The 22,122-nt window shown below is 42.5% G+C and overlaps 1 protein-coding gene across 2 annotated transcripts in view; it reads left to right on the top strand.

The window, feature by feature from the left end:
* Positions 1-22,122, top strand: part of LOC128690438 (serine protease svh-1-like) — a 109,415-nt gene that overhangs the window by 32,698 nt on the left and 54,595 nt on the right. For both annotated transcript variants that reach the window (XM_070089693.1, XM_070089692.1), the window contains exons 12-14: positions 7,501-7,646; positions 15,749-15,806; positions 16,534-16,753. In XM_070089693.1, coding sequence (XP_069945794.1) covers positions 7,501-7,646; positions 15,749-15,806; positions 16,534-16,753 — 424 coding nt within the window. The remainder of the gene's footprint in view (positions 1-7,500; positions 7,647-15,748; positions 15,807-16,533; positions 16,754-22,122) is intronic.

Genomic DNA, 22,122 nt, shown 5'->3' with positions numbered 1-22,122 from the left:
GGAATCCCGCCTACCAGTGAATTTGCCCTCGTCTGCTTCACCTGACGTTACTATATAAGCGCCAGGATTCTTTCTTCTGCTTCAGAATCTCCACGACTATGGTGCTGTTCGCACCTACTCCTAGGTTGAGGGACTGATTACCTCATCTTCTGTACATAGTTCTACTGTCTTCAAGTTATGTCCTGGAATTTGTATTGATAAAGCCACTGGATGGCGAAACGTCTACAATAAAGATACCCAGATGTTGCACATGTGTCTTACTCTCATCTTGTCGGTATTATGTACCATTCGTACACAACTTGTCAGACACTGCAACATCATGGAATCTTAATTCTGAGGACATGTACATAACCTTCACGACTATGACATCTACTACTACAACTAACCCTCTCTTTGGGACGGACCTACTTCCACTGGGGAATCCCGCCTACCAGTGAATTTGCCCTCGTCTGCTTCACCTGACGTTACTATATAAGCGCCAGGATTCTTTCTTCTGCTTCAGAATCTCCACGACTATGGTGCTGTTCGCACCTACTCCTAGGTTGAGGGACTGATTACCTCATCTTCTGTACATAGTTCTACTGTCTTCAAGTTATGTCCTGGAATTTGTATTGATAAAGCCACTGGATGGCGAAACGTCTACAATAAAGATACCCAGATGTTGCACATGTGTCTTACTCTCATCTTGTCGGTATTATGTACCATTCGTACACCACCCCAGGTAGTTCTGTTTGTGACTTGAAAAAGCCCACTGTGTGGGCGAAACGTAGTCAATAAAGGATCACATTATACTGCATTTGTGTTTATACTGCTACCCAAGACTCTATAGCCCCACCCGGTAGATCATCAGATGCAGCATTCTCCACCTGACCTCAACATTCTGACTATAAATACTCTCGTACCTTCCACCCCAGGTAGATCCGTGTGTGACTTGAAAAAGCCCACTGTGTGGGTGAAACGTTGTCAATAAAGGATCACATTATACTGCATCTGTGTTTATATTTCCATTGTGTCGGTATTTTATACCATTTATTTCCACCACTTCTTGATATAAATCCCAGTAATCTGTTTGCCTCATTACGCACGCTTAGGCATTGATGTCTTGTTAGGTAAGACACATATGCAACAGTTAGGTATCTTTATTTTGAAACGTTTCGCCTACACAGTAGGCTTCTTCAGTCGAGTACAGAAAAGTTGATAGAAGCAGAAGATACTTGAAGACGATGTAATCAGTCCATCACCCTTAAAGTTTTGAGGTGGTCAGTCCCTCAGTCTGGAGAAGAGCATTGTTCCGTTGTCTGAAACAATATGAAGTTGAAGTGACAGGATGGAGCCTTTATATAGTGCCAGGAGGTGAGACGTAGGTTGCTTTGGGAGGGCAGGTCCCTCTCAAACCCAGCCGTTCTCACTGGTAGAGGTCGAAGTTGATGGTCTGTACCAAGATACCCTTGTGTTGCAGTGTCTGACAGAATGAACATTAAAATGGTATAAAATACCGACAGATTGTTAGGTAAGACACATATGCAACAGACTGAGGGACTGACCACCTCAAAACTTTAAGGGTGATGGACTGATTACATCGTCTTCAAGTATCTTCTGCTTCTATCAACTTTTCTGTACTCGACTGAAGAAGCCTACTGTGTAGGCGAAACGTTTCAAAATAAAGATACCTAACTGTTGCATATGTGTCTTACCTAACAATCTGTCGGTATTTTATACCATTTTAATGTTCATTGATGTCTTGGTTTAAGGTTGCTGCTTATCATAACCCCCAAGTCCTTTTCGCAATCTGTATGGTCAGTCGTCACGTGAGGTCACAGACCCTGAGCTGCTTTGGGGATTAGCGTGGACGGTTACAAAGCATGGCTTGCTTCTGCAGTGTTTTAAAAACTGAGGTTGGAGAGTTGAAGGAGGAGGTCTTGCTTCTCCAGGAGGAGATTAGGAGGCTGAAGGTCCACCTCAATGGGCCCGGGAGAGAGTGTGAGGTGGTTGGAGATGTGGGGAATGAGGCTTCTAGCAGTGAGGTGCAGTCTGTCTCTCACTGTGAGGAGGCTGTAGGTGGGGAGGTAGCAACGGCTACCAGCAGTGAGGTGCAGCCCAGCACCTGCTACAAGTGGCGAGTTGTTCACAGTAATGGGAGGCGCATCAGAGTAAGGAAAGTTAAGAGTGAAGATCTGAAGGTAGGAAATCGCTTCTCTGTTCTCCAGGATGAATGTACTTCAGTGGCCAGTGAAGGTAAGGGTACTACTGCCCCTGCTAATGAAGGTAAGCGCATTCTTGTGGTTGGTGACTCTCAGGTAAGATATGTTGACCGTGCTTTTTGTAATAGGAATAAGAAGATGAGAGATAGAGTGTGCTTCCCTGGAGCTGGTGTTGGGGACATTGTCAACAGGCTGGATAATATCATGTCAGGTAATGGGAACAAGCCCATTATCTGTCTCAGTGCTGGTGGAAATGATATTGGGAAGGGTAGGAGAGAAGAGCTGCTAGATAAGTACAGGTCAGCTATAGATTTCATTAAGTCTAAGGGAGGGATCCCAATCATATGTAGCATCTTGCCTAGAAGGGGAGTAGGAAATGAATGGTTGTCTAGGGCAATTGGTGTAAATTGCTGGCTAGACAGATACTGCAAGGAACTTGCAATCCCATTCATTGACAACTGGAACAACTTTTATGGCAAACATGATATGTATGCAAGGGATGGGGTACATCTCTCTGGGGCAGGGGTGGTAGCACTTGCAGACTCGATTGAGAAGGCCATTGGTGAAATGCCTATGATTTTAAACTGATGGAAGATAGAGGTATGGGTGTGTGTGGGAAACAAGCAGGTTGCAACACTAGGGTTGGAAACAGTAAATGTATAAAAGGCATTCAGCATGAAGTTATAAATAAAGACAATAGAACAGGTCAGCAAACAAAGGGGGACAGCAGAGGGCAGCAAGGGACTAGCTCCCTTAAGGTTTACTATACTAATAGCAGGAGTGTAAGAAATAAGATAGATGAGCTAAGATTAATTGCAAGTGCAGGAAACATAGATATTATTGCTATAACAGAGACCTGGCTCAATCTGAAAGATAGAGAGATGCCCTCTGAATGTCACATACAAGGCTATAAATTATTCCACACTGACAGGGTCAACAGGAAAGGTGGTGGAGTAGCGATGTATGTCAGAGACAATTTAAATTGTTGTGTTAGACAAGATATTAAATTAGAAGCGTCAGCCACTGAATCTGTTTGGTTACAGCTTCTCGAGGGCCGAGAAAAACTAATTTTGGGTGTGATTTACAGGGCCCCAAATCTTGATAGGGAGTGCAGTAAACTTCTATGGGACGAAATTCGTAAGGCATCTACATACGAAAATGTTGTGCTAATGGGAGATTTCAACTATAGACAGATTGACTGGAGCAATTTGACAGGAAATTTAGAGACGGGTGACTTTCTTGATTCGATCCAGGATTGTTTTTTAAAACAGTTTGTGACAGAGCCAACTAGGGGAAATAACCTCCTTGACTTGGTTCTTGCCAGTAGGGAAACACTAATTAATAATCTTGAGGTTAATGATGAGCTTGGGGAGAGTGATCACAAATCACTCAGTTTTAACATATTATGGAATTCCCCTAATAATGGCAATCAAGTCTCCGTCCCTGACTTTCGCTTGGCTGATTTCATAGGACTGAAAAATTACTTAGGTGGGCTGAACTGGAATGACCTGACTAAGGGTCAGGTAGGTGGTGATGGTTGCCGATATGATGCTTTCCAGGGCATAGTTCTAGCTGCTCAGTCAAATTATGTTCCAAATAGGGAAATCAGATCAAACAAAAATGATCCTAAATGGATGAACAATAGATTAAAATATCTGATTGGTCAAAAGAGAGGCATATATAGGCAAATCAAAAGAGGAGAGGGGCAATTAAGAAATCGATATATTCAGTTAAAGAGAGAAATAAAAAAGGGAATTAGAAAAGCAAAAAGAGATTATGAGGTTAAAGTTGCAAGAGAATCGAAGACTAACCCAAAAGGATTCTTTCAGGTATACAGAAGTAAGATCAGGGACAAGATAGGCCCACTCAAAAGTTCCTCGGGTCAGCTCACTGACAGTGATAAGGAAATGTGTAGAATTTTTAACACATACTTCCTCTCAGTTTTTACACAGGAGGATACCAGTGATATTCCAGTAATGATAAATTATGTAGAACAGGACGATAATAAACTGTGCACTATTAGGGTCACAAGTGACATGGTCCTTAGGTAAATAGATAAATTAAAACCTAACAAATCCCCAGGCCCTGATGAACTGTATGCAAGGGTTCTAAAGGAATGTAAAGAGGAGCTTAGCACACCTTTGGCTAATCTTTTCAACATATCACTACAAACTGGCATGGTGCCAGATAAGTGGAAAATGGCAAATGTGATACCTATTTTCAAAACAGGTGACAGGTCCTTAGCTTCGAACTATAGACCAATAAGCCTAACCTCCATAGTGGGAAAATTTATGGAATCAATAATTGCCGAGGCAGTTCGTAGCCACCTTGAAAAGCATAAATTAATCAACGAATCTCAGCATGGTTTTACAAAGGGGCGTTCCTGCCTTACGAATTTATTAACTTTTTTCACTAAGGTATTTGAGGAGGTAGATCATGGTAATGAATATGATATTGTGTATATGGACTTCAGTAAGGCTTTTGACAGGGTCCCACATCAGAGACTATTGAGGAAAATTAAAGCACATGGAATAGGAGGAGAAATTTTTTCCTGGATAGAGGCATGGTTGACAAATAGGCAGCAGAGAGTTTGCATAAATGGGGAGAAATCAGAGTGGGGAAGCGTCACGAGCGGTGTTCCACAGGGGTCAGTGTTGGGCCCCCTGCTGTTCACAATCTACATAAACGACATAGATGAGGGCATAAAGAGCGACATCGGCAAGTTTGCCGATGACACCAAAATAGGCCGTCGAATTCATTCTGACGAGGACATTCGAGCACTCCAGGAAGATTTGAATAGACTGATGCAGTGGTCGGAGAAGTGGCAGATGCAGTTTAATATAGACAAATGCAAAGTTCTAAATGTTGGACAGGACAATAACCATGCCACATATAAACTAAATAATGTAGATCTTAATATTACGGATTGCGAAAAAGATTTAGGAGTTCTGGTTAGCAGTAATCTGAAACCAAGACAACAGTGCATAAGTGTTCGCAATAAAGCTAATAGAATCCTTGGCTTCATATCAAGAAGCATAAATAATAGGAGTCCTCAGGTTGTTCTTCAACTCTATACATCCTTGGTTAGGCCTCATTTAGATTATGCTGCACAGTTTTGGTCACCGTATTACAGAATGGATATAAATTCTCTGGAAAATGTACAAAGGAGGATGACAAAGATGATCCCATGTATCAGAAACCTTCCCTATGAGGATAGACTAAGGGCCCTGAAACTGCACTCTCTAGAAAGACGTAGAATTAGGGGGGATATGATTGAGGTGTATAAGTGGAAGACAGGAATAAATAAAGGGGATGTAAACAGTGTGCTGAAAATATCTAGCCTAGACAGGACTCGCAGCAATGGTTTTAAGTTGGAAAAATTCAGATTCAGGAAGGATATAGGAAAGTACTGGTTTGGTAATAGAGTTGTGGATGAGTGGAACAAACTCCCAAGTACCGTTATAGAGGCCAGAACGTTGTGTAGCTTTAAAAATAGGTTGGATAAATACATGAGTAGATGTGGGTGGGTGTGAGTTAGACCTGATAGCTTGTGCTAACAGGTCGGTTGCCGTGTTCCTCCCTTAAGTCAATGTGACCTGACCTGACTAGGTTGGGTGCATTGGCTTAAGCCGGTAGGAGACTTGGACCTGCCTCGCATGGGCCAGTAGGCCTTCTGCAGTGTTCCTTCGTTCTTATGTTCTTATAAGTGCTAGGGTTGTGGACACTCCAGAGCTTCAGAATCTTACATTTATCTACATTGAACTGCATCTGCCACTTTTCTGACCAGGTATTGAGTTTGTCTAAATCCTCCTGAAGTTCCCTAATATCTACGTTTGAATCAATTATCCTACCTATCTTTGCGTCATCAGCGAATTTGCTCATTTCACTAGTAATTCCCTCATCAAGGTCATTGATATATATTATAAACAACAATGGGCCCAAGACTGATCCCTGTGGAACGCCACTTGTTACAGATCCCCACTCGGATTTAATCTCATTTATGGACTCTCTGTTTCCTGTCTGTGAGCCATGACTCGATCCATGACAGCACTTTTCCCCCAATACCATGAGCTGCCACTTTCTTTAACAGTCTCTGGTGCGGTACTCTATCAAAAGCCTTACCAAATTCTAAGTAAACAATATGAAAAAGACACTTATGTACAGTTCAGGACATTTATTAAAGGAAACGTTTCGCCACGAGTGGCTTCTTCAGTCCTAATACAGAAAAAACTAAGAAAACATTTATATATATAGTGGCAGGAGTCAGGTGAGGTGACGCGTGGGTAGAGGTGGTAGTAGTAGTAGTAGTAGTAGTAATGGAACTAAGGAGGTGAGGCAAGAGAGGGACCTTCCATTACTACTACTACTACTACAACCACCTCTACCCACGCGTCACCTCACCTGACTCCTGCCACTATATATATAAATGTTTTCTTAGTTTTCTCTGTATTAGGACTGAAGAAGCCACTCGTGGCGAAACGTTTCCTTTAATAAATGTCCTGAACTGTACATAAGTGTCTTTTTCCACATCTTGTCGGTATCACCATACCATTTCCTCATGAAATTCTTTATCGTGGTCAACAGCCTCAAAAGCTTTACTGAAGAAAATTAATAAATTAATTAGACAAGAACGGCCTCTCGTGAATCCATGCTGAGTATCATTAATCAAGCTATGCTTATCCAGATGGCTTCTTATAGTCTCAGCTATAATTGACTCTAACAATTTGCCTACAATTGAGGTCAGGCTTATTGGGCGGTAATTTGACGGTAACGACTTATCCCCTGATTTAAAAATAGGAATTACATTAGCCATCTTCCACATATCAGACACTTTGTTAGGTAAGACACATATGCAACAGTTAGGTATCTTTATTTTGAAACGTTTCGCCTACACAGTAGGCTTCTTCAGTAGAGTAGAGAAAAGTTGATAGAAGCAGAAGAATCTTGAAGACACTACACCTGTTTGAAGAGATAAATTAAAAATATTAGTTAATGGTTCACAAAGTTCCATTTTGCATTCCTTAAGAACACTTGAAAAAAGCTCATCAGGTCCCGGCGACTTATTTTGCTTCAGTCTGTCTATTTGTTTCACAACCAATTCACTAGTGACTGTGATGTTACGTAATTCAGCGCTGAATTTAAACAATCAATAAAGGTAAAGCAAGCCACTACAGAGAGGTGGAATATCATCTCTATCATCTGATGTTCATATTTTCTTTATAATACGTATTCATATCTCCTTCATGTTTACTACATGGACCATCGATAAGTTTAGTGTATAACTCTGGCATTACCGCAGGCTGGAACGGGACCCAGAGCGGCCGACGTAGCACGGCAAGGAACACTGAAGGAACCTCCTGCATATCTTTGAAGAAGAAATTCCCAGTACCTCAGAGGGGTGGAGAGGAACCAGTTACAGCCTCAGCAGACTATTTCTTCTGGCAGGTAACCTGAGAGTGCTATGGAAGAACATAAGAACATAAGAAAGGAGGAACACTGCAGCAGGCCTGTTGGCCCATACTAGGCAGATCCTTCACAATCCATCCCACTAACAAAATATTTGTTCAACCCAATTTTCAATGCCACCCAAGAAATAAGCTCTGATAACTCTATCCACTCTCATATGCAAGTCCCACTCAAATCCAACCCCTCTCACTCATGTATTTAAGAACATAAGAACATAAGAAAGGAGGAACACTGCAGCAGGCCTGTTGGCCCATACTAGGCAGGTCCTTTACAATTCATCCCACTAACAACATTTGACCAACCCAATTTTCAATGCCACCCAAGAAACAAGCTCCGATGTGCAAGTCCCTCTCAAATCCAACCCCTCCCACTCATGTACTTATCCAACCTAAATTTGAAACTACCCAAACTCCCAGCCTCAATAACCCAACTAGAGGTATCTTTATTATGAAACGTTTCGCCTACACAGTAGGCTTCTTCAGTCAAGTACAGAAAAGTTGATAGAAGCAGAAGATACTTGAAGACGATGTAATCAGTCCATCACCCTTAAAGTTTTGAGGTGGTCAGTCCCTCAGTCTGGAGAAGAGCATTGTTCCATAGTATGAAACAATATGGAGAAGAAGTGACAGGATGGAGCTTTTTATAGCGCCAAGAGGTGAGACGTAGGCCACTAGGAGAGGTAAGAACTCAGATGTTGAGAGGTCAGGTCCCTCTCAAATCCAGCCCCTCTCACTAGTGGAAGTTGTCGAAGTTGATTGCAGGTCTGTACCAAGATACCCTTGTGTTGCAGTGTCTGACAGATTGAACATTAAAATGGTATAAAATACCGACAGGTTGTTAGGTAAGACACATATGCAACAGTTAGGTATCTTTATTATGAAACGTTTCGCCTACACAGTAGGCTTCTTCAGTCAAGTACAGAAAAGTTGATAGAAGCAGAAGATACTTGAAGACGATGTAATCAGTCCATCACCCTTAAAGTTTTGAGGTGGTCAGTCCCTCAGTCTGGAGAAGAGCATTGTTCCATAGTATGAAACAATATGGAGAAGAAGTGACAGGATGGAGCTTTTTATAGCGCCAAGAGGTGAGACGTAGGCCACTAGGAGAGGTAAGAACTCAGATGTTGAGAGGTCAGGTCCCTCTCAAATCCAGCCCCTCTCACTAGTGGAAGTTGTCGAAGTTGATTGCAGGTCTGTACCAAGATACCCTTGTGTTGCAGTGTCTGACAGATTGAACATTAAAATGGTATAAAATACCGACAGGTTGTTAGGTAAGACACATATGCAACAGTTAGGTATCTTTATTATGAAACGTTTCGCCTACACAGTAGGCTTCTTCAGTCAAGTACAGAAAAGTTGATAGAAGCAGAAGATACTTGAAGACGATGTAATCAGTCCATCACCCTTAAAGTTTTGAGGTGGTCAGTCCCTCAGTCTGGAGAAGAGCATTGTTCCATAGTATGAAACAATATGGAGAAGAAGTGACAGGATGGAGCTTTTTATAGCGCCAAGAGGTGAGACGTAGGCCACTAGGAGAGGTAAGAACTCAGATGTTGAGAGGTCAGGTCCCTCTCAAATCCAGCCCCTCTCACTAGTGGAAGTTGTCGAAGTTGATTGCAGGTCTGTACCAAGATACCCTTGTGTTGCAGTGTCTGACAGATTGAACATTAAAATGGTATAAAATACCGACAGGTTGTTAGGTAAGACACATATGCAACAGTTAGGTATCTTTATTATGAAACGTTTCGCCTACACAGTAGGCTTCTTCAGTCAAGTACAGAAAAGTTGATAGAAGCAGAAGATACTTGAAGACGATGTAATCAGTCCATCACCCTTAAAGTTTTGAGGTGGTCAGTCCCTCAGTCTGGAGAAGAGCATTGTTCCATAGTATGAAACAATATGGAGAAGAAGTGACAGGATGGAGCTTTTTATAGCGCCAAGAGGTGAGACGTAGGCCACTAGGAGAGGTAAGAACTCAGATGTTGAGAGGTCAGGTCCCTCTCAAATCCAGCCCCTCTCACTAGTGGAAGTTGTCGAAGTTGATTGCAGGTCTGTACCAAGATACCCTTGTGTTGCAGTGTCTGACAGATTGAACATTAAAATGGTATAAAATACCGACAGGTTGTTAGGTAAGACACATATGCAACAGTTAGGTATCTTTATTATGAAACGTTTCGCCTACACAGTAGGCTTCTTCAGTCAAGTACAGAAAAGTTGATAGAAGCAGAAGATACTTGAAGACGATGTAATCAGTCCATCACCCTTAAAGTTTTGAGGTGGTCAGTCCCTCAGTCTGGAGAAGAGCATTGTTCCATAGTATGAAACAATATGGAGAAGAAGTGACAGGATGGAGCTTTTTATAGCGCCAAGAGGTGAGACGTAGGCCACTAGGAGAGGTAAGAACTCAGATGTTGAGAGGTCAGGTCCCTCTCAAATCCAGCCCCTCTCACTAGTGGAAGTTGTCGAAGTTGATTGCAGGTCTGTACCAAGATACCCTTGTGTTGCAGTGTCTGACAGATTGAACATTAAAATGGTATAAAATACCGACAGGTTGTTAGGTAAGACACATATGCAACAGTTAGGTATCTTTATTATGAAACGTTTCGCCTACACAGTAGGCTTCTTCAGTCAAGTACAGAAAAGTTGATAGAAGCAGAAGATACTTGAAGACGATGTAATCAGTCCATCACCCTTAAAGTTTTGAGGTGGTCAGTCCCTCAGTCTGGAGAAGAGCATTGTTCCATAGTATGAAACAATATGGAGAAGAAGTGACAGGATGGAGCTTTTTATAGCGCCAAGAGGTGAGACGTAGGCCACTAGGAGAGGTAAGAACTCAGATGTTGAGAGGTCAGGTCCCTCTCAAATCCAGCCCCTCTCACTAGTGGAAGTTGTCGAAGTTGATTGCAGGTCTGTACCAAGATACCCTTGTGTTGCAGTGTCTGACAGATTGAACATTAAAATGGTATAAAATACCGACAGGTTGTTAGGTAAGACACATATGCAACAGTTAGGTATCTTTATTATGAAACGTTTCGCCTACACAGTAGGCTTCTTCAGTCAAGTACAGAAAAGTTGATAGAAGCAGAAGATACTTGAAGACGATGTAATCAGTCCATCACCCTTAAAGTTTTGAGGTGGTCAGTCCCTCAGTCTGGAGAAGAGCATTGTTCCATAGTATGAAACAATATGGAGAAGAAGTGACAGGATGGAGCTTTTTATAGCGCCAAGAGGTGAGACGTAGGCCACTAGGAGAGGTAAGAACTCAGATGTTGAGAGGTCAGGTCCCTCTCAAATCCAGCCCCTCTCACTAGTGGAAGTTGTCGAAGTTGATTGCAGGTCTGTACCAAGATACCCTTGTGTTGCAGTGTCTGACAGATTGAACATTAAAATGGTATAAAATACCGACAGGTTGTTAGGTAAGACACATATGCAACAGTTAGGTATCTTTATTATGAAACGTTTCGCCTACACAGTAGGCTTCTTCAGTCAAGTACAGAAAAGTTGATAGAAGCAGAAGATACTTGAAGACGATGTAATCAGTCCATCACCCTTAAAGTTTTGAGGTGGTCAGTCCCTCAGTCTGGAGAAGAGCATTGTTCCATAGTATGAAACAATATGGAGAAGAAGTGACAGGATGGAGCTTTTTATAGCGCCAAGAGGTGAGACTGACTGATTACCCATCAAATATTTCAAGTATCTTCTAACTATCAACTTTCTGTGCTCGACACTGAAGAAAGCTGCTGAGCGAAAGCAGGCAATAATAGGATACCACAACTATTTGCATATGTGGCTCTTACCTGAACTAACCTGTCGGTATATGCCATTTTGCAATGTTCTGTCAACACTACAACACAGAGTATCTTGGCTAACACGTCAGCACTCAGACAACTTGCAGTGAGCCGGCTGGAATGAGAGGGACTTGACCTCTCAATGCAGGGACTTGACCTGCCTGACACGTCTTCACTAACTTGACAGTATACTGAAGCTCCCGTCCGTCCTGTCGCTAAGTCTTCCATGTTGTTTCATGCCTATGGGAACAATGTCTTCCAGAACTGAGGACTGACCTCCAAGCCACTTGCACAGGTTAACGACGTGTTATCTTCCAGCCATGCTGCTACAACTCAGCTGCTGTCGACTCAAGCCTGGCTTATTGTTGAGCAAACATTTCATAATAAGAAGACTGGCACAACTTGCATTGCATGTGTCTTACTAACAAGCCTGTCCGGTATTTTCACCGACCACAATGTTCAGTCTGTCTGGTTACTACAACACAGGGTATCTGGTAACTGAATCCCAGCGTTCGAACTCGAGCCAACTTCCAAGGCGACGAAGTTGAGAGGGACTGGACCTCTTGTTTATCTGGCATTCTTGGACCTGCTCAGTGACTCCGTCGCAACCTACTGATAATCCGTCCATGCCTTCTTCATCTTCCATACCGTTTCATGCTATGAACGATTATCAAGCTAAGGAACTGGTCCCCAGACCCGTATCGGTAGCCATCGTCTTTCAATATCGCTGCTTTCTATCTGGCTGCCTTACCCTCGACTTGAAGCCAACCACTGTGTGAGCGAAAGCATTTTCGTAATAGGGATACCTAACTGTTGCATGTGATCTTACTTAACAACCTGGTCCGGTATACCAGGCTTGTATTGTCCATCAAGTGCCTTGGCAATCTTGTTTTTAAGCACAAGTATCTACGTCAAGCTTTCGACAACTCCCACTGGCAGCTGGTGAAGGGACTGGCACTGGAGGGACCTTACCTTCGGCCATCAATGATTCTTCCCCTGGATGACATATCCTCTTCCGTCTTCGGCATAAACTTCCATCCGCAATGCCTCAGTATCCCATGCTTATGGAACGACAATGCTGCTTGAACTTGAACAGGACGACCGCCTCAAAATGCTTCCAAGCCAGTGACTTGGTTACATGATCGACCTAGGGTTATGGACACTCCCGAGCTTCAGAACCTTGCATTTATCTACATTGAACTGCATCTGCCACTTTTCTGACCAAGAGTAGAGTTTGTCTAAATCCTCCTGAAGTTCCCTAACATCTACGTTTGAATCAATTATCCTACCTATCTTCGTGTCATCGGCGAATTTGCTCATATCACTAGTAATTCCTTCATCAAGATCATTGATATATATTATAAACAACAACGGGCCCAAGACTGATCCCTGTGGAACGCCACTTGTTACTGATCCCCACTCGGATTTAACCCCATTTATGGACACTCTCTGCTTCCTGTCTGTGAGCCATGATTCGATCCACGAGAGCACCCTTCCCCCAATGCCATGAGCTGCTACTTTCTTCACCAGTCTTTGGTGCGGAACTCTATCAAATGCCTTACTAAAATCTAAGTAAACAATATCATATTCTTTATCGTGGTCAACAGCCTCAAAAGCTTTACTGAAGAAAGTTAATAAATTAGTTAGACAAGACCGGCCTCTTGTGAATCCATGCTGAGTATCATTAATCAAGCTATGCTTATCGAGATGGCTTCTTATAATCTCAGCTATAATTGACTCTAGTAATTTGCCTACAATTGAGATCAGGCTTATTGGGCGGTAATTTGACGGTAACGACTTGTCCCCTGTTTTAAAAATAGGAATTACATTAGCCATCTTCCACATATCAGACACTACACCTGTTTGAAGAGATAAATTAAAAATATTAGTTAATGGTTCACAGACTTCCATTTTGCATTCCTTAAGAACCCTTGAAAAAACCTCATCAGGATCCGGTGACTTATTTTGCTTCAGTCGGTCTATCTGCTTCACAACCATTTCACTAGTGACTGTGATGTTACATAATTTATCTTCTGATCCACTATAAAAATTAATTACCGGAATATTATTAGTGTCTTCCTGTGTAAAAACCGAGAGAAAATAATTATTTAAAATCGAGCACATTTCATTCTCTTTGTCAGTAAGATGCCCATAGTTATTTTTAAGGGGACCTATCTTATCTCTGACTTTTGTTCTATAGACCTGGAAAAAACTTTTTGGGTTAGTTTTAGAATCCCTTGCAACTTTAATTTCATAGTCCCTTTTAGCTTTTCTTATCCCCTTTTTAATGTCCCTCTTAATGTCAATATACTGATTCATAAGATGACCCTCGCCTCTTTTGATACGTCTATAAATTCCTTTCTTATGCCCTAGTAGATATTTCAGCCTATTATTCATCCATTTTGGGTCATTTCTATTTGATCTAATTTCCTTATAAGGGATAAACGTTCTTTGAGCAGCATGTATTGTGTTCAGAAAACTGTCATATTGATAGCTCTCTTCGTTACCCCAGTCAACAGATGATAAGTGTTCTCTAAGCCCATCGTAATCTGCTAAGCGAAAATCTGGGACTGTTACTGAGTTATCCCTACTATCATACTTCCATTCAATTCTAAATGTAATTGATTTGTGGTCGCTAGCACCCAGTTCCTCTGAAACTTCTAAATTATTAACAAGGGATTCATGGTTTGCCAGAACTAAGTCAAGCAGGTTATTACCCCTTGTAGGTTCTGTCACAAACTGCTTCAAAAAACAATCCTGAACTACTTCTAAGAAATCGTATGATTCTAAATTCCCAGTCAAGAAATTCCAATCAATATGACTAAAGTTAAAGTCTCCTAGAATTACTACATTATCGTGCCTTGTGGCCTTAACAATTTCCTCCCATAGTAGTCTCCCCTGGTCCCTATCTAAATTTGGGGGACGGTATATCACACCTAAAGTTAATTTTTCATGCCCCTCTGAAAATTCTATCCAAATAGACTCTGTATGTGTTACTTCAGACTTAATACCCGTTTTTATGCAACAGTTCAAGCGATCTCGGACATACAATGCCACCCCACCCCCCTTCCCGATACTTCTATCTACTTGGAACAATTTAAAACCCTGAATGTGACATTCTGCAGGCATGTCCCGACTTTTTGAATTAAACCACGTCTCAGTAATGGCAAATACATCTATGTTACCTGCACTAGCAACTAGTCTCAACTCGTCCATCTTATTCCTAGCACTGCGACTATTTGTGAAATAAATATTTAATGACCCTCCTCTCTCTTTACCCTTCCTGCTCCTTTCTGTTATTCCACTAAACCTATTACTGTCCTTGTCAATTAGTGCCACTGGCTTTCCAATATCCACCTCATTTTGCCTATTACTAGTTCTCCTAGTACTCATGTTACTACCCTGCGACTTCACAGTTTTCCCGCCAAAACCCATACCACTAACTATTCCTAGTTTAAAGACCTAACAGCTCCCTCCACTGCGTTGGCCAGTGCTCCCACCCCACACCTAGATAAGTGAACCCCATCCCTGGCATACATGTCATTTCTGCCATAGAAGAGGTCCCAGTTGTCAATGAATGTTACCGCATTTTCCTTACAGTATTTGTCCAGCCAGCAATTGACACCAATTGCTCTGGACAACCATTCATTTCCAACTCCTCTCCTTGGCAAAATGCCACATATGACAGGTTTCCCACCCTTCCTCCTAATTATCTCTATTGCTGACCTATACCTGCTAATCAGGTCCTCACTCCTACGTCTGCCAACATCGTTGCCTTCAGCACTGAGACAGATAATAGGATTGCTCCCATTACCTCTCATGATGTCATCCAGACGGCTAACAATATCCTTCATCCCAGCCCCAGGAAAACACACTCTCTGCCTCCTACTCCTATCCTTCAAGCAGAATGCCCTATCCATGTACCTAATCTGGCTATCCCCAACAACAACAATGTTTTTACCTTCCTTGGCGTCGTCTGCGTCAAACTCCCGAGTACCGTCATAGAAGCTAAGACCTTGTGTACTTTTAAAAATAGGTTAGATAAATACATGAGTGGGTGTGGGTAGGTGTGAGTTGGACCTGACTAGCTTGTGCTACCAGGTCTGGTGCCGTGCTCTTTGCTTAAGTGGAAGTGACCTGACAAGGTGGTCATTGCTCTTGGCCGCGGGGGGAGGGGGGGGGGATGGCATGGATCTGCTTCGTATGGGTCAGTAGACCTGTTGCAGTGTTCCTTCTTTCTTATGTTCTTAATTCTTATATTGCACCGAAACTGTTCACCGTTCAACATTTGCAGTCATCGAACTGTGAGGAGAAGCTCCACTACGTTTGTGAAACCAACAAGATCGACGTTGGTAAGTATTTATGATTTTTTTTTTTATTCTTTTGCTGATGTATGTTGAATGCTAAGTTTGTCAAAATGAAAGTGTTCAAAGTTGCGACACTATCAAAAATTATTTTTTTTATTTCTTTGTGTGTAGTATATGAGAAGTTTAATTTCTTTATGCGAAACGTTAACCCCATTTGGGTCGTTCACCGCAAGGAGTGGTGGAGGCTTGATCCTCCGTCTGCTAAGTAGCTTTTTTTCCACTTTGGGTTATCCAAGGTAACGTACACATATGTTACCGTGCAAAACAACCACGGGGGAAGTTGAATGATAGCTCTAGGCCTTTCCTGTTGCAGTCAACACGTCATCAGGAGCTTGAAGTGTTGCAGGAATGAGTAGGAAGTCCAAGCAAATTCGTTCACGTGGAAAGTTTTTTGCTGGAATCTGGCAAAAGCTTTCCCCTAAAAGAATTTGCTTGGACTTCTTACTCATTCCTGCAACACTGCAAGCTCCTGATGACGTGTTGACTGCAACACGAAAGACCTAGAGCTATCATTCAACTTCCCTCGTGGTTGTTTTGCATCTTGTATCTCTTGTTAGCGATTATTACATATGTTACTACCTAAGATAATTTGTTGTCCTACATTTATGTGTACCAGAGCCTAAATAAACTTACCTAATTAAACTTACTTGCTTAGGAAAAATACCGACATTTCTCTTAGAGAATGACTGACTATTCTGTTTTCTTTGACCAGGCTGCATCAACGGCCGAGGGATGACTTACTCAGGCACAGGCAACATCACTGCTCAGGGTGAACCCTGCTTGTCGTGGAGTGACCCGAGGGTTCAACCAAAGGTGAAGGCTTTACTTATGGCTGCTGACCTCAGGGACAACTACTGTGCCAACCCAGACAATGATGACATGCCATGGTGCTTCACTGCCAGAGAAGAAGCCAGTTTTTGCGATATTCCCAGGTATGAGGACAATGATTTTATTGCAGTTGTGTTGTACCACGACAAAGATAAGAAAAGAACAGAGGAAAGAAGGAACACTGCAGTAGGCCTGTTGGCTCATACTAGGCAGGTCCTTCACAAATCCAACCCACTAACAGAATAAACACTACCCAGACAATAAGCTTTGGTAATTCTATTTACTCACATGCAAGTCCCACTCAAATCCAACCCCTCTCACTCATGTATTTATCCAGCATAAATTTAAAACTACCCAAGGTTTTAGCTTTGATAACCCTACTAGGCAGACTGTTCCACTCATCAACTGGCCTATTACCAAACCAGTACCTTCCTATAGCCTTTCGAAATCTAAACTTGTCTAATCTGAATCCATTATTGCGGGCTCTCTCTTGGAGGGATATCCTCAAAACCATATTTATATTCCCTTTGGTTAATACCCATCTTCCACTTATACACTTTGATCATGTCTCCCCCCATTCCTCGTCTTACAAGTGAATGTAGTTTAAGAGTCTTCAATCTTTCTTCAGGAAGAAATCTCCAAAATTTATGAAATAGCTAATGATCTAAAATACCCAAGAAACTTAATTGATAAATCTGTTAAAATACAGTGGAACCCCGGATTTCGCACTTAATCCGTTCCAGAAGGTGATTCTAAATCCGAAAAGTGCGAAAACCGAAGCAATATTTCCCATAAGAAATAATGTAAATACAATTAATCCGTTCCAGACACCCAAAAATATTCACAAAAAAATTAATTTTTAAAGAATAACTATAGTTTTACATACAGAAAACAATGAGAAATAAATATAAATAAATATAAACATTACATATCTTTATTGAAGACTCATGTTGGCATATGGAAGGTGAGGAGGGGAGAGAGAGTTAGGGGTTATTGTTTGGAAGGGGAATCCCCCTCCATAAGGACTTCAGGTATCAAGTTCCTCTCTGGGGTTACTTCCCTTCTTTGTCTTTTAATGTCACTAGGACCAGCTTGAGAGCCACTGGACCTCTGTCATACAAAAAACTGTCCAGAGAGCTCTGTTTCTGGCATCTCTTTAAGATGAGATTAAGACACATGTGCAACATCTGGGTATCTTTATTGTAGACGTTTCGCCATCCAGTGGCTTTATCAATACAAATTCTAGGACATAACTTGAAGACAGTAGAACTATGTACAGAAGATGAGGTAATCAGTCCTTCAACCTAGGAGTAGGTGCGAAGAGCACCATAGTCGTGGAGATTCTGAAGCAGAAGGACCCTGGCGCTTATATAGTAACGTCAGGTGTAGCAGACGAGGGCATATTCACTGGTAGGCGGGATTCCCCAGTGGAAGTAGGTCCTTCCCAAAGAGATGGGTTAGTTGTAGTAGTAGTTGTCGTAGTCGTGAAGGTTATGTACATGTCCTCAGAATTAAGATTCCATGATGTTGCAGTGTCTGACAAGTTGTGTACGAATGGTATATAATACCGACAAGTTGAGATTAAGACACATGTGCAACATCTGGGTATCTTTATTGTAGACGTTTCGCCATCCAGTGGCTTTATCAATACAAATTCTAGGACATAACTTGAAGACAGTAGAACTATGTACAGAAAATGAGGTAATCAGTTCCTCAACCTAGGAGTAGGTGCGAAGAGCACCATAGTCGTGGAGATTCTGAAGCAGAAGAAAGGACCCTGGCGCTTATATAGTAACGTCAGGTGTAGCAGACGAGGGCATATTCACTGGTAGGCAGGATTCCCCAGTGGAAGTAGGTCCTTCCCAAAGAGATGGGTTAGTTGTAGTAGTAGTTGTCGTAGTCGTGAAGGTTATGTACATGTCCTCAGAATTAAGATTCCATGATGTTGCAGTGTCTGACAAGTTGTGTACGAATGGTATATAATACCGACAAGTTGAGATTAAGACACATGTGCAACATCTGGGTATCTTTATTGTAGACGTTTCGCCATCCAGTGGCTTTATCAATACAAATTCTAGGACATAACTTGAAGACAGTAGAACTATGTACAGAAGATGAGGTAATCAGTCCCTCAACCTAGGAGTAGGTGCGAAGAGCACCATAACCTTCACCACTACGACAACTACTACTACAACTAACCCATCTCTTTGGGAAGGACCTACTTCCACTGGGGAATCCCGCCTACCAGTGAATATGCCCTCGTCTGCTACACCTGACGTTACTATATAAGCGCCAGGGTCCTTTCTTCTGCTTCAGAATCTCCACGACTATGGTGCTCTTCGCACCTACTCCTAGGTTGAGGGACTGATTACCTCATCTTCTGTACATAGTTCTACTGTCTTCAAGTTATGTCCTAGAATTTGTATTGATAAAGCCACTGGATGGCGAAACGTCTACAATAAAGATACCCAGATGTTGCACATGTGTCTTAATCTCAACTTGTCGGTATTATATACCATTCGTACACAACTTGTCAGACACTGCAACATCATGGAATCTTAATTCTGAGGACATGTACATAACCTTCACGACTACGACAACTACTACTACAACTAACCCATCTCTTTGGGAAGGACCTACTTCCACTGGGGAATCCCGCCTACCAGTGAATATGCCCTCGTCTGCTACACCTGACGTTACTATATAAGCGCCAGGGTCCTTTCTTCTGCTTCAGAATCTCCACGACTATGGTGCTCTTCGCACCTACTCCTAGGTTGAGGGACTGATTACCTCATCTTCTGTACATAGTTCTACTGTCTTCAAGTTATGTCCTAGAATTTGTATTGATAAAGCCACTGGATGGCGAAACGTCTACAATAAAGATACCCAGATGTTGCACATGTGTCTTAATCTCAACTTGTCGGTATTATATACCATTCGTACACATCTCTTTAAGATTTGCCTGAAGTGGGACAAGGTTTTTGTCCCTGAACATATTGCAGATATGGCTTGTTTCAGCTTGGTCAGGGTGATATTTTTCAACAAAACTTTGCAACTCATTTCACTTTGCACACATGTCCTTAATCACTGAAGAAGGCACCTTCTCCCCTCTCTCTTCCTCCTCCTCTGAAGCAATTTCCTCAGCTGCAGTTTGTTACTGTTCCATTTGAAGGTCTTGCAGCTCTTCAGTGGTTAGCTCTTCCCTGTGGTTCTCCACCAACTCTTCCACATCCTGGCCACTCACCTCCAACTCCATGGACTTCCCTAAAGTCCTGGAAGTCACTTCCTGCCAAGCCTTACCTATAAGGCTTATGCAATGGAGGATATTGCAGTGATCCCTCCAGAGCTCTCTTAGGGTCAAATCAGTGTCTGAGGTCACTTCAATACACCTTTGAAACATTGCTTTGGTGAAGAGCTTTCTCAAGTTAGAAATGACCTGCTGGTCCATGGGCTGGATGAGAGGAGTGGTGTTAGGAGGCAAGAACTTCAGTTATAAAATTGAAGTCCCTAAACAATTGGTCTTCCAAGTCTGGAGGATGAGCAGGAGCATTGCTCAGTACCAGGACACACTTGAGTGGCAATTTATTTTCCAGGAGGTATTTTTTCACACTCTGGCCAAACACTTCATAGACCAATTCAATTGCAGTGCCTCTCCTGTTATGTGTGCCTGATCCTCTAGCTTTTGCAGTAACCTCTTGTGAGGAACTGTGTCGAAGGCCTTCTTGCAGTCCAAAAAATGTAGTCGATTCACCCCTCTCTCTTTTGTCTTACTTCTGTCACCTTGTCATAAAACTCTAGCAGGTTTGTGACACAGGATTTTCCTTCCCTGAAACCGTGCTGGTTGTCAATTATACACTTGTTTCTTTCCAGGTGTTCCACCACACTCCTCCTGATGCTCTTCTCCATGACCTTGCATACTATACATGTTAGTGATACAGGTCTGTAGTTTAGTGCCTCATGTCTGTCTCCCTTTTTAAAAATTGGGACTACATTTGCCATCTTCCATACCTCGGGGAGTTGCCCAGTTTCAAATGATGTGTTGAAGATCTTTGTTAATGGCACAAACAATATCTCTGCTCCCTCTTTAAGGACCCACGGAGAGATGTCTGGTCCCACCGCCTTTGAGGTGTCAAGTTCGCATAGCAGCTTCTTCACCTCCTCCTTGGTTATATGTACCTCATCCAGCACTTGCTGGTGTACCCCCCTGTTCTGATTTCCTGGAGTCCTACTGGTTTCCACTGTAAATGCTTCTTTAAATCTCGTGTTGAGCTCTTGACATGCCTCTCGGTCGCTTCTTGTGAATTCCCCGTCACCCTTCCTCAGTCTGATTACCTGGTCCTTGACTGTTGTTTTTCTCCTGATGTGGCTGTACAACAGCTTCGGGTCAGTCTTGACTTTCGATGCTGTCATTTTCATATTGTCGCTGAGCCTCCCTTTTTATCTGTGCATATTCGTTTCTGGCTCTCCGGCTAATCTCTTTATTTTCCTGAGTTCTCTGTCTTCTGTACCTTTTTCATTCTCTAGTACACCTAGCTTTTGCCTACCTACACCTTTGGGTGATCCAAGGACTCGTTCTGTTCTTCCCATTATTTCTGTTTCCCTTGGGAACAAACCTCTCCTCTACCTCCTTGCATTTTGTTGCCACATAGTCCATCATTTCTTGTACTGGTTTTCCTGTCAGTTCCCTCTCCCACTGAATGTCTTGAAGGAAGTTCCTCATGCCTGAGTAGTTCCCCCTTTCGTAGTTTGGTTTTTCCCACCCTATTCCTGCTACTTTCTCCACTTGGAGCTCAACTATGTAGTCGAAGCACAGAACCACATGATCACTAGCTCCCAGGGGCCTTTCATACATGATATCCTCGATTTACGAACTACTCAAGGTGAATACAAGGTCCAGTATGGCTGGTTCATCCTCTCCTCTCTCTCTGGTAGTGTCTCTAACATGTTGATGCATGAGGTTTTCCAGTACCACATCCATCATCTTGGCTCTCCATGTTTTGGGACCCCCATGGGGCTCCAGGTTTTCCCAGTCAATCTCCTTGCGACTGAAATCACCCATAACTAGTAACTTTGCTCCCCCCATGTGTGCTCTCCTGGCCACCTCGGCTAGTGTGTCGACCATTGCTCTGTTGCTCTCATCGCATTCTTCTCTTGCCCTCCTGCAGTTCTGTGGTGGGTTGTACATTACTGCAATTATCACCTTATGTCCCTCAGACTGGATTGTTCCTACTAGGTAGTCCCTTTTGCCCGTGCCATCCATTCCTTCCATTTTCTCAAAACCCCACTGGTTTTTAATGAGCAGTGCAACTCCTCCTCCCCCTCTCTTCCCTCTGTCTTTCCTGAGGATTTGATATCCGGATGGAAAGATTGAATCTGTTATTATTCTTGTGAGTTTTGTTTCTGTGAGTGCTATTATGTCTGGGGATGTCTCCCTGATTCTTTCATGCCACCCCTCATACTTATTTATTATTCC

The sequence above is a fragment of the Cherax quadricarinatus genome, chromosome 29 (assembly GCF_038502225.1).
Source record: "Cherax quadricarinatus isolate ZL_2023a chromosome 29, ASM3850222v1, whole genome shotgun sequence".
Lineage (NCBI taxonomy): Eukaryota > Metazoa > Arthropoda > Malacostraca > Decapoda > Parastacidae > Cherax > Cherax quadricarinatus.
Note: the sequence above shows the minus strand (reverse complement) of the source record. Positions and strands in the feature narration are given on the sequence as shown.